The 13,654-nt window shown below is 34.9% G+C and overlaps 1 protein-coding gene across 2 annotated transcripts; it reads right to left on the reverse strand.

Moving 5' to 3' along the window:
• Positions 1-1,023: 1,023 nt before the first annotated feature.
• Positions 1,024-10,379, reverse strand: LOC105059906 (vacuolar-sorting receptor 6). Of its 2 annotated transcripts, XM_010943413.4 has the most exons (13): positions 9,945-10,375; positions 8,589-9,281; positions 8,420-8,508; positions 8,217-8,286; positions 7,661-7,744; positions 7,485-7,561; positions 7,254-7,335; positions 2,607-2,689; positions 2,447-2,510; positions 2,201-2,329; positions 1,667-1,770; positions 1,428-1,533; positions 1,026-1,334 (listed from the first exon to the last, which is right to left on the reverse strand). In XM_010943413.4, the coding sequence occupies exons 1-12, from the start codon at positions 10,231-10,233 to the stop codon at positions 1,432-1,434; spliced, it is 1,866 nt and encodes a 621-aa protein (XP_010941715.1). In that variant the 5' UTR covers positions 10,234-10,375; the 3' UTR covers positions 1,026-1,334; positions 1,428-1,431. The 2 variants fall into 2 exon arrangements, with proteins under 2 accessions (XP_010941716.1, XP_010941715.1); XM_010943414.4 differs by lacking the exon at positions 2,201-2,329 and having other exon boundaries at positions 1,024-1,334; positions 9,945-10,379.
• Between the last annotated feature and the right edge of the window lie 3,275 nt (positions 10,380-13,654).

Here is a 13,654-nt window from a genome sequence, read left to right on the forward strand (position 1 = left end):
TGGGTAATGTTCCCAACGAAGCTTCTTGTTATAGTCATCTACTAGATTTCATTGCACCATTTATTCCAAATGTTAAGGTATGGATTTTCCATCCAACTTATTCATCTGATTTCAAATCTCCAGATTAGCATCAAGTCAATTGTAATTTCTTTTCTTTTTTTTTTTTACAAAAAAGTTGTATCCCAATCAAATTATGTAAGCCTATCTGCTAATTTAAGTAGCCCATCTAGATGGCGTAGGTTTACCAGTTACACTGCTTTTGACTGAACAAACCATGATCAGAGTAAAAACTTATGACTTTATCACTTTTCCTAGAGAAAATTGATTCTAGCATTTGTTTTATAAGATGGCTATGCAGTTGGAAATAAGCAGAAAGCTTTTCACCAGGCAGAACAGATTGATACTTTCATGTGTCATGACATTCTTTAAAGGCTATGATGCCTGTTCCTTCTTATTCTCAAAAAAAAAAAATTGATCACAAAAGAAGTTGGAACTTAGATTTTCTATTTCCTCCTAGAAGTCCCTTTTAACCTTTTGCGCTAGTACAAACACTTGTTAGACATTGGCCTAAGTTTTTCAATAAGCACTTTTTTGCTTTAAAGTAACAAAAATACTTTTAAGGCCCAATATATATATATTTTTTGGTGTTGTTTCCTAGATTTCATGGTTGTAGCTTAGCACATGTAAGATTATAATAGGTGCACATTGGGTGTGTGCGAGGATGCTTAATAGTAGTAGGTTCATGCAATGCATGATAGGAGATCTAAGAGTAACACCTTCTTGAGCATTCATCTCATCAAACTTTGGACATTGAGACCAAACTTTGGCTCCTAATTTTACTATTGAAGAGCTAAGCACAATAAGTGAATGTCAATTTAGAAATCAAACATTCTTGGTTCCACATTTATATCCTTGGCTGCCTTTCCTTGACCAAAATCCTCGTTCCACGGCTGCATTCAATTTTCAATATTTGAGTTTGGTGATTTCTTGGAGTAAATTTTTGGCAAGCCTTTGAAGCAAATTTAGGACCCCACTGTATACTTGGATTTCATGTATCAAAACAAAGTACCTATTATTCATATGCACACAACTTTTACATGAGACAAACAGCAATACGTCACATTTGTTCTAACGATGGTAATTTTACATCAAGCATGTTTTTCTCGTGTCGTTTGTAAATTTTCCAACCATATGACATTTTACAAGAAAAATCTTTCATGCATAAGGAAAGGATCTGTGACTACTTTGATTCTTGAAAACTTGTGGCCACAATCTAAACCACTCTCAAGAGAACTTCTATAATTCACATTTGAATTTACATCTAAATCTTTTCCCTGCAAAATAGATCAGCCTGTCAAAACCTAGGATTTTGAAAATGTAAAATAAAATGAACACCCGACGATTATCCGAAAAATTGAAGAATTTGCCTTATTATGCTGTTGAATCTGGTCTTAGAGGTTGGCTCTCATTGTGCTGATTGTCTAATGGCATGTACTGGGACATGATAGCCATGATCTCAGAATCCATGTAAGACTGCAAAAAAGGCAATAATCAGACAGTCAAAGAAATCATAAGGAACATTGTTATGATACATGATACCTCCATATTTTTCTTATAGAAATTTTATGGCCAATTTAGTTGTCGATTTTGAGATCAACAAACATACCCTGAGCCTGTATTTGTAGAATATGTAACCTGCTACTCCAGCACCAACCACACATGCTAGAACCAAAACCATCAAAAGCAAACCAAACCTTGACATATTCTTGGCTGCATTAGAATACAAATTATATTCAAGCTCATAATATATGGACAACACTATTCTGATGCATCAAAAGAGAATTATAAATTACATGGCAATGGCATTAAAAGTAAAAAGATTTTCATTTGTAATTTGGTTTCTAAAAATCTGGGGCAGCTGGAAAATATAGTTCATGCTTACACATCCTCATGCATCTACTTTTGTGTGATTGTAGTACTAAGCACCAATTATATTCTGAAACACCACAAGCAAAATTCAATCCTTATAAAGGTTCATTCCTAAAGTAAAAGTTGAATCCAACCATATAATAATTGACAACAGACTATATATATATTTTTTTGAAGATACAGGTGACATGGAACTCAGAGAAGGAATTTACTAATACATATTTATTGTGAATATTATGTCTCTCTCTTATTATTGATATAGTATCCTTACCAATGCATGTGTCCTCTGCTTTTATGTACAAAAGATTTCCCTTGCATTTGCAGTCATATCCTCCCCATGTGTTCTTGCAGGAGCAATCAGGACAGTTGCATACAAGCTTTTCCTTGCACTCATTAGTGTCTAACGCATTCATATAAAATTTATGGTCATCTTTTAACATGTAACAGTAGGACTCAAAACATAAATATAGGTCTAAGAAAAGTTTATTGATAATGAAATGTGATCAGAAATTATTACCTTCACATTTATAACCATCACCATGAAATCCAAATGGACAGCGACACCCTCTCAACTCTAATTCCTTGATGCAACAAGAAACATTTATTAGTACAAAATCATCTTCTAGAGAGGTAACATGAATATATATTCAATAGTAGAGAAAGTAACGTGACGGAACTGAGCAGGCGGAAAATGTTTTCCCGTTCCTTGTTTCTGACCAACAACCTCCATTGTTCACTGTACACCTTCCTGGTCCCACAGCTGCAAGCAATATAAAGTGTAAGAACTTAAAAACCTTCATTTTTTAGTACTTCAGGTTATCAAAAAGGCAATAGTGCGGAAAATTCAGATTAAATGGTACTACGACATTGGTGAATAAGCTTAAGAGAGTTTGCATATATTGTGAAAGTATGATGCTCGAAAAGTCCATCTAAACAAATTTGATATTGATTACATGAAGAATCATGGAAACATGAGTGGGATTTAAATCCAAGGCAAACAATAGAAGTAAATCTTGGAGCCCTTAGGCATCAGAGGTAATTAGAAATGGAGCATCATCATTTTGAGTATAGAGAAGCTTTGGAGTTCATGATCAAGTCGAAGTCATCTTTCATCATTTACGAGTTGTACTCATATGCTTTCCGAAAAAAATTATGGTTTCTCATTTTTCATATTATTAGACCACCACTTTTCTTGAAGCACAATAACTTAGGGGATTATGTGAGATCTTATTATGTAATCCTGATAGATGTTAACTAATCAAGGGAGGCTTGCATTTTAGGGGTTAATATGTTTTCCGCGCTTCAAAATTAAGAAGATGCACTTGCATAATGTATGAAAGAAAACATATGAATGCTGCATTCAAGGCTGAGAGTTGTAAAGCAGAGATATTCCTAAGCTATTCTTCGATAATGATGTATAATTAAAAAACAATGTAGCCATCCGGAAGCTTAAAAGAGGACAGGAAACAGAAAACTATGTCATGGCTTTTAAATGAAGATAAACTTGGATAACAAATCAGGCAAACCAATAGTAATAAGGACGACAATTTTCAAATTAACCCATATATAATGCAAATTTGTGCAATAGAGTAATTAAAATTTATGAAAACTAGATATTTATAGTTATCTAGACCGGAAAAGTTGTTTGATTATACTAGTCTAGATGGTTTTGCACTATTGAGAATGACATCAGCTCGAAAATGCCAAAAAACCTTACAACCATATATAAATATCACAAATTATCTTGCTTTTGTTAGATGAATTTAAATTATTTAATAATCATAAATAATTTTTTAGATTTTTAATGGTTTTAAAGGGTTTTTATTTGGTGTTTGCCACTTGGCAAAATATTGGATCTAATTGCAAAATCTCAAACGTTAAAGGGACTCAGGAATCTTCATTGATCTATTATTTGATCCTACATTGAATATGTTAATATAAGTCTAGTTGCATTCATGCCATCTCTAGCTAGTTGGGGTTGTGGATTTTTGGATAAACACCACATGTGCACTCGGCTCGGCTCAATGCGCACAACCATGCCATGCACATGCATGAATATAGTGCAAGCCAACAAGGTGTGCATGTACATGATGTGCTTGTGGTTTACTTTTGACCTAAATTCTATATTTAACATAATCGCCAAGCTTTAATAGGTATCCATATGTCTCCGACTAGCCATTGGAGCCTTAACTTCAAGGGGGGATTACTAGACCTAGGCATCTATAAATAAAGCCTAATACCCAAAGGTCTAGCATTACCTGAGATATCAAATATTCTCTAACCATTGTTCCCTTGCTCTCGTTCCTTTAAAGATTTCCTTTCTTCCGGTTTTCCCCATTTTCCTTACATATTTTTTTCACTATTTTAGAATCCGGTTCTCACTTTTTTCCATTAATTTATTTTAGGCATTGAAGAAGTCATCAAGACTCTACCTTCATATGCTCATACAATGCTTGGAGGCTATTTAGATGAAGCCAAGATTTATTGTACCTTGAGAGCATCCTCACTGATCACTCGCATGAGAGGAGAGATCTTCCTCTTAGAATAGTGCCCAGCACACCTCTCACCTAGGCATGTCTACTATTCTTACTAATTTCTAGTTTTTCAGGAATTTCAAAAGGTATATATTAATTTTCAAACACAATTTCAAAGAGATTTCATGTTCATGGGAATTTGCTGCCGAAAATTAAAAGCAAGACCAGATTTTAATTTTCAAAACCATATATCTGGTTTTTGAAAAAGAGTGTTAGCATTTGTTGTCTTGAATTAGATGCAATTCTTATTGGTTTCTAGTCTTTCAAGAATTTCAAAGGTCTTTATATCATTTTTCAAGCACAATTTTCGAAGGTTTTTTTGGATTAATGGTAGTTTTCCACCAACAGATTTTATTGTTTAATTATGGATAATATTAGAAGAATCAAAACTTGAGATTTTTTTTTTTTTAATTTACTTTGACAAGATTGGTGGAATTATTCAATTTATCCTCCAAACTTAGTAACATGGCTGCAACTATTAGTGTACCCGAATTAATCTACTATGTCTTTCAACACCATTAAACTATTAGTGATGGCCTTGGGATTTATGCCTCCACCAACTGGTTGTCTTATGCCCCTTCACACACGACCCCCACCTCCATCACCACCAAAAGTTAAAAAAAGGAATGAAACGTGATTTTATTAATGTTGTCAGACTGTATGTTAAGCAAATTTATTTGAATAACCTACTAAATACTCTAACATGAACCAAGAGTATTCTATGGACTTCATTAAATCTCTAGTACCATTGTGCATTAGCTTACACTTGATTAAATCTGGAAATGTAAAACTAATGGCAGGTGATACAATCATCTTAAATGAAATTGATCGAGTCAAATTCATCCACTTAGCCAAGGAACTGTTGGTTTTAAAGTAAAAATCCAACAAAAGCTCCTGATCGTCATCTCATGTTATTCTCAAAGCACCATTGATTGTTTTAGTATAATCATTTGGGAGCCAACCAAACTTATAACCATTACGTTGGGCATGAACCTGTGCACCAACCATCCTAATGTCAGCTTTGTAAATCTTTATTTATGAACATTCTTATTGATGCAAGCTATTTTATATTCCTTCTTACATTACCCATCATTTTTCTTTCCTCCTTCCTCTTTGTTGGCTTATCCTCTTTCATAATTCTTTAATACAAAATTGACAACCTATGGTTGCCATCTAAAACATAAAAGTTGGCTTTTATCACTTTAGCCTCAATTGGGACCTCTCCTACTACTTTATTAGGCCTTGCTAGCTTTACCTGATGTCTTTCTCAATATTCTCATCTCTATAATACTCATCTTGTTTGCTTAGGTTGTGTTCATGTCCAACATTTAGAGCCATGTAGTGCCACGCTCTGTCATTTTTGCACTTCATTCTCCGGGGCATGTACCGGTCACCATGTGACAAAGCACTTCTCATATGTAGTTAGTAACTAAAATCCAAGAAATAATCAAGATATTCATAAATTGTATAATCTTCTCAAATGATTGCTCTTCATGTTAGCTGTTCATTCTCTCAAGGACAACAAAATAGCGAATCTACGTGATTAAAAATGAAAATACACTTAAAAATATGATTCAACTAATTAGTATGTGAGGACTCTTATAGTTGTGTCTATCCTATATCGATTATGCACTAAATAGACTTTGGATATCTATATAGACCAAGAAATCCACGTAACACTTTCCAGCTAATCTTTTTGAATGAGATTCCGAATTATTATAAATGATATCAAAGCAGACCTAGCTTGTAACTTATATGAACTATGGGACACTATAGCACAGGCCTATTTAGGTTGATCATGGGCTAATTGTGGTATTTATGATTGAATTTGAATAGATTTAGACCCTTAGCCTAACAAAGACGCTAAGGCTTAGAGGAGAGAATATGTAAGGATCGTGCTAGGATGTTTTTAGTCTCATTTCAACTATTCATTGGATAGATCTTGGACACTAGTACAGGACCAAAGAACCTAAGTACATTGTTACATGGTAAGTCTGCCTTTTTTTTCCATAACATATATTGGTGCTCGATGATCTTGGGTACATTGTTGGAATGACCAGGCCTTCTTTATTTTGTGTCAACATGCTCATAACAAAAAATTCGTTATGTTCTAGTAAAAAACAAAAGCAGAGTGCTTATTTCCTCTGGTTGTTTTATGGGTCAATCAGCACAATATTCTATTTCTACATATGAACAAATAGGCAAGGATGGTTAGATAAAGTTGCCCTTTAAGATACGAGAGGTTTTGATGGCTTTATCAGTGTATTGGTTGCACTAACGTTCACATTCAATTAACTCTCGGCCATTGCTTCATTGAAACACACCTGGTCGTAAATTAAGTCTCATATTTATATTCATAAAGGTGTATTTTTTCAGATGAAGAAATTCAATGGTATTTACAGTAAAATGAAAAAAAGTTCATATGTTGTATTTTGGAGATGGCCATGTCATATATCGCTTTCCATATATTTCTCCAACGTATAGCTAATATGTTGCTTAATGCTTTTCCAGTACGTATGAAGTTTCAGAGTTTGTAACAACAAACATCACTGAACCATGTAAATTATGAAAATTCATCCTTTTCTTGTTCCTTGACATGGAAGTCATAGAAATATATACACTAGAAAAGGCTCATCAAGTTCACTTGAAAACTAATAGACTCTTATTTGATTCTTTACGAAGACTACAACATCTGATGTTTTAAAGACTACAAAAAAATGATAAATAATGGTCTGCTAAAACTAAAGAATGATAGTAACAGAAGATTGTGGAGGAACAGATAAGAAGTACCTTGACAGGAAGTGTAGCCATCACCCTCGTACCGAACACCATTGACTGTAGGACATTTACAGATCCTGCCTCTAAAAGTGTCCTATAGACAGAGAAAGAGACATTATTACAGCTTAATCAAAGGCTTAACAAATTGCTTATTGATAGATACTCGTCATGTATATGTGGACTAGTTACAGGGTAGTTACTCATAAAGCATTGAATGCTGTACAAGTAAGCACAAGAAAATACCTTGCAAGAAGTTATGTTTAATCGTAAGTCCTGCCAACATCCACCATTGGATTCAAGGCACTCATTGGTCTCAATATCTGGGGGAAGAAGTAAACAAGAAACAGGCTTATAAGTATACCAGGGTAAAGATTTGCTTAGACAATGTTCACTAGAAGGACAGTAGGCCTAATGTTAACCTCCACTCAAGCAAACAGGAGGCTCCGTCGACTCTTTAAAACCTGCACATATTGCCTTCAGAACAGCAGTTCTCTCCAATATTCCTTCAGCAGAAGGGAAAAAAAAATACCATGAGGAGAAGATGAGAGTTCTTAATATGAAGCAGACTGCCGAAACACATGAAGTAGCTGACTGTGAAAGAAAGTTGAAAAAAAACTAGAAACAGAAACAGAAAATTACAGTATAATTTGGAGATAGTTAATTGCAACTTTTTCTTTTGCATGATTGCACATTCAAGTCATATATATCTGCCACTAGATTATATAAGGGGAAAAAATGGAGGAAACCATTTATCGGCTATCAATGATAAGTAATCCAATTTCGCAGAACTTATGCATGTACCAAACACTTTATGCTTTGTTTGATTTAAGAATAGAATTTCCATAAAAAGCTGCATTGTTATTCTCTTTTTAACATATTGGTGAGAAAACATAAAACATTAAGTGGACTGTATAGCCACAGTACTTGAACCTTGACAGAGTCATAGTAGACTGAACAATGGATTTTGTAACAAACCTCGATACTGAACATTGTTTATAACCAGAGTAGGCAAGATGGTCACATCTCCACGAGTGCCACGACCGACCTAGAACAAAAAATTGTTTAGAATTGCAGCAATGCTTGCAGATATTTCAATCATGATCATATAATAAGTTCTAAGTTCTGAACACCTCTTATTGCTAGAAATATATACTAATAAAATTTTCAATTTAAAGTACCTGGACTTCTTGTTCTCTCTTGAGGAATTCATTCTCAGCATCGGCTTCAGGATCACCCATGCATTTTGAAATCTTGTCCAGAGGCAATCCTGATGCATCACAATGAAACCATATAGAATAAGGAAAAATATCCATAGAAGGATCAATGGCCTTTTTGATCAATGCTTACCAAGAGATTTAACAACTTTCTCGCCACAGTCCCTGCTATATTTCTTCTCCTTCATCGAACATCTGACATGATAATCTGTCACAAAATCCCACCAAACCCATGGCCGACCACTCTCATTCGCTACTCTATGAACACAAAGCTGCCTCAAGTTCTCAATCACAACATCCTTGCCATCATATCCCTCACCAAAGTCTTGCTCTGGGTCAGGAGCACAATACCTCCCATTGTTTATGCACTGAGACTTGCATTGCTTGCTAAGTATGAAGGCCTCAGGGCAAAACCACGTTATGTAGTGAGGTGTAAACTGAGTGAAGCCTCCCTTCTCAAGGAGCTGAGCATGACCCTTGAAGTTTTTAACAAAGTCCATCTGTTCTTCGCAGCGAGGGCCACACTCATCATTGCTGTTAGTCCAAAACTCATATTCCACCCTGTTGTCAGGGTGAGGCATGGACTCTCTCCAGTCCAGCTTAACCACGACCTCCTCATTCCCCTTCGCCAAGGCCTTCTTAAGGGTCTCACCGAAGGCTCGGTTGACAAGGGCAGAGGGAATGGTGATCTTTTCGACATACTCGGAGTCTCGGCTCTCTTCGGGGTTGTCCATGGTTATCAGAGGCTCATCAATGTTGTCGGCAACAAGGACAGCAGCAGCACCAGCATTCTGCCCATTCCATGCCTTCAAAGCAAAGTAGCAATCTAGAGAAGGTGACAAGGGTGTTAAGGCCCACTTCTCAATGCTTGAAATAGAAGGAAATTTGGCTTGTTAATCAAACTATGAGTTCCATCAAGGAAAAGGAAAGAAGAGCTACCCCATCTAATCCAGTTCATCTCCATTGATATAGCTAAAATGACACAAAGCACTGCACAACATTGGTGAAAGATTTCTTTCCTCCCGTAGATTTAGGGGGAAAAAAAATCTATATAGTTAAATTGAAAGATGAAACATGATACTCTTATTTGTATTTCTGAAATCAAGCCAAAGAAGAAAGCATTCAGTTATCGAGATTTAACAATTTAGAGACACATATTCCAAATTTCACAGATTTTAATCCTATGCATAACTTCTTCTTGTTCCATTTACATGCAACCATTAAAAAAGTGAACGCTAACAATGAATACTAGATCTAAACTACCCAATATGACGTATTTGTCATCTTCTTCTTTAAAACTGAGCTATTATAAGAGCAAAACTATTATATGAAAAGGAGAGAGAAGAATAGTACAAATCATATCAACCAACAACCATTAAAACTAAGACTGCCAAATATTAGATGCGCTCCTAATTCATCTACTAAATATTAAATAGAGCTCCTATAAAAGAAATAGACAGAGAGAAAGAAAGAAGAACAATTTGATTACCACCACGGTCAAGGAGGAGAAACACTGGCCTTCTAGTCCGGGACTTGAAGGGTCCACTGTTGAAGGGCTCGCAGCCTGTTGTCCCCTTGTCGGGGTAGGCGATAACGCCGGTCATGGTTCCACCATAGTCTGGCACGCCGAAGTTGGCGATGGCGGCATCGTGGTGGCTCCGGATATGCTCTGGCGACAGCACTCTGATATTGCTCCTCTCGACAATGAATCGGCTTGATACCGATCCTATTGCCGTAGCCAAGAGGACTAAAAAGGTGGCGAGCTGGAGGCTCGCCATTTTTTCTGCCAGTGTTTTTTGCTTCTTTGGCTATGGAAGAAGGTGAAAGAGAGGGAGACTTAGATGAGATGGTAGAAGAAGAGGTTGAGGAGAAGACCCAACGCAGGTTGGGTTGTTAAAAAATAGTCTTCCCAACGGTCTACTGGTGGAATCACAGAGAGAGATTGCTTAGTTTCTACAATTTGCTGTTATATATTCGTTCCTTGCCACATGATGATCTTATTATATGCTGATTCTTTATCTAACGTAAAATAGACGATAACAATGAGAGGCGCGAGGAACCAGACGGAAGGGTGCAAGAAAGAGGTTGGAGGATGAAAGGGACCGTTAAAAAGTCTACGGTTGGACTAATTTGGCCTTGCTCTTTCCACTAACACCATACATATCCTTTCTTGTTTGTTGGATGCAACCTCGCGGACTCTGGATTTTTTTTTTTTTTGGATAAATTTAGAGAGAAACATTGCGATCCCGTGAGGTGCAGCACTATGACAAAAACATGCTCAAACTATTGGATACATGAGTGCTGGTCTTTTGTTATCCCCTTATTTCTCTCTCGAGTGAGAGCCAAATTATTGGAATATATTTTTATTTAAGAAAATATATACTTATAAAATATTTTGTGGATGGATAAATGCTGGTGTTTTAGTATCAATATGGTTCCAGGAACCATGCAAAAGACTAAGTACTTTGCATTATAAAAATCAGGATATTAAGTTACTGATTTGAAAAATATCAAACAAAAATTAGCAATTCAGCTTCGACACCGTTTACTAAGTTTTCAAATATCTCTGTTAAGTCATCCTATAACATCACCCATATAGGATATATTCTTAATTTATAAACTTATTCTCTATTTGAATAGCAATGTTCTATCCTATGACATTGAAAGTGCTCGTAATTGATAATTTTTCTTGTTGAGAAAATCATTAGGCAAAATCTTTAACACATCTTTGTTAAGGTACAATGATTACTATTATATGTATGAAAACCATTATCCAAACCACCACAATTTGTTGCGAAAAAAAATGTAATAAAACCATGTTGACTTAAATAGTTTAAAAACCCTTCCAGAGTTATATTATGAGTTGATAGTAGTTGTCCCTTTAGTTGCTAGAGTGATATATTTGATTAATATATATTTGAGCAATTTTATTCCATATCTAATATTAAACATATAAATTTTGTCTATAAATATAAAGCTAGAGATAATGAAAATGTCAAATAGTGTATGTTATAGCCAGCTGTGTTATTATATTTACAATGCATAATAAACATGTACTTATATGGGCTACAGCCTAATTATCTCTATTGTATATATACTATGACAAATGTTAGTATTAGTTATTTCTAATTACTTTGATATGGTAAAGCATGTGTATTTCTTTGGTGTATGAAGTGATAAGGTGTCACTGTAAATGTTGCATTTACGGACTGATCAGCTATAGCAATTATGATATATTAATGGAAAAACCATGAAGTTGAAAAACAAATATAGTTATCTTTGAAAGAAAATATTATGAAATAAATAATTATAAATCTTGGAAGAACTTTCTTAAAAAAGTTTATAGCATTAGAGCTAGAAAATTTGGTGTTAACTAAACCAATTCGATTATTTTCTAAAGTTTAGTCAACCAGCTAAGTGATTGTTTAAACATATAAAGGATAAAAAATAGAGCAATTACTCATGGATATCCAGTTATACCTTTCGTACAAAAGAATTACACCTTTCAAAGCATGATGTGATTTATACCGCAACTGGAACGATGAGATTGAAGTGCTGTGAAAGCCATGCAATGCTTAATACAATGTTTGACATTCGGAGAGGAGATCAATCATTCTTTCATACCAAATATACAATCCAAATCCATTACTCATATATAACTCCTTAATTATCTAATTTAGGCTTGCATTAACGCAAAGAAACATCAGCTGAGTTGGCCTTTCAATTTTAGGAGTGAATGACCAAGAGGAATCCAAACGGGTCCACCAATAAGATTATGAATAATAACTCTTTTTAGGTATAATAATAAATATACCATCGAGTATGTGGTTATTTTGGTCATTTTGAGACCCGCCGATCTTCCTGCGGAGAAGGTAAGCAGCTACACCCGTTTCTTTCAAACGTTGACGGTAGGATGCTCCGAGGAGCATTGTAAAGTTTTATTTATTTATTTATTTTGTTTGGTAGAAAGAGCATTGTAAAGTTGTAACAACAATCTGTGCCCTACTGCGGTCCACAAGCATGACAAACGATCCGAACCGTCCACTGCATGGAGAATGTCATCCAATTTATTAAGAAGCTTTACCGCTTTGGATGATCACTCGTATTCCATTCGTATCGACCATCAATCAACCATCCAAATTCATAAAAAACGGTATCAGGCGATTTAATAGATATGGTGGCAGGATATCCAAAAAAAAAAAAAGGGGAAATGGGCACTGTATATTTTTTTTAAAAAAAAAATCCAAGGCTTGATGGCACAAATGATGGTTACTACATAAGTCATTATAATGATATAGTGGTGTTATTTAAACCATGTTTTTTGTCGCTCTCATCATTTTCTCATCTGATCATATGATCGAGAAAAATAGGTTGAGATAACATAAACCAGTTGGTGGGAATATAATATAAGCATAGTTATAAAGTTATATAGGCTCACCAAAAAGGGTGGTAGGAGCAGGTAACAAATGAATATTTTAGCTTTTCTTTTGATTAATGCAACCACTAGGTCAAACAAAATGCTAATTATTTCTTAAATACTGTCCCAGCTCATATGGATGTAATCCCAATTATAAAAATATAATTATTGCTAATCTTGCTGAGAGGACGGATTAGTTCATAGTTCATGGATACAAGAGCCATCAAATTATGCCATGCCACCAAAGAAGTAGACTTGTATATATTTTATGGAGATGGTGTATATTTATTTCTTTCTTTAAGCAATGCTCTACTGGATTACAGACTGTAAAAGTCAACTGAAGAGGAGCAATTCTTAGGTAGAGGTAGCAGTGGTTGAACTTTAAGGTTCAATTTATTATTTTATCAACCATATTATGACTCGTTGGGTTTTCTAGTCAAGATCTGATACCTAATTAATTTTATAGATGGTTATTCTAGTTTTTTTTTTTTTGGTAGAAAAATGATTATTCTAGTTATCAGCAAAGTTGGCACAGCAACATCGGTCCATGGAATTAAAATCATTAAAATACTAATACACAAAAAAGGGAATACTAATACTAAACCCATTAATAATTTGGACTTTGTGCGGTAAGTAAATTATAGCATCTAAATGCATGATCCGCAAACATGGAGAAAAAAATATGTTCATAAAGAATTCGAAACATTCTGACCATTTCTAAATGGATTGATACACAATAATCTAAAACTAATAAATCCCAAGAGTGCCGATAAAAACGTCCA

This window comes from Elaeis guineensis, chromosome 10 (assembly GCF_000442705.2).
Source record: "Elaeis guineensis isolate ETL-2024a chromosome 10, EG11, whole genome shotgun sequence".
In the NCBI taxonomy this organism is placed as follows: domain Eukaryota; kingdom Viridiplantae; phylum Streptophyta; class Magnoliopsida; order Arecales; family Arecaceae; genus Elaeis; species Elaeis guineensis.

What these genes read in the sequence shown, in the direction of transcription:
- LOC105059906 (XM_010943413.4), bottom strand. Translation starts at nt 10,233, where the DNA reads ATGGCGAGCCTCCAGCTCGCCACCTTTTTAGTCCTCTTGGCTACGGCA. An exon ending in TCTCCTCCTTGACCGTGGTG is followed by an intron (nt 9,282 to 9,944) that starts GTAATCAAATTG and finishes CACCTTCTCTAG; the next exon opens with ATTGCTACTTTGCTTTGAAG. An exon ending in GAAAGTTGTTAAATCTCTTG is followed by an intron (nt 8,509 to 8,588) that starts GTAAGCATTGAT and finishes GTGATGCATCAG; the next exon opens with GATTGCCTCTGGACAAGATT.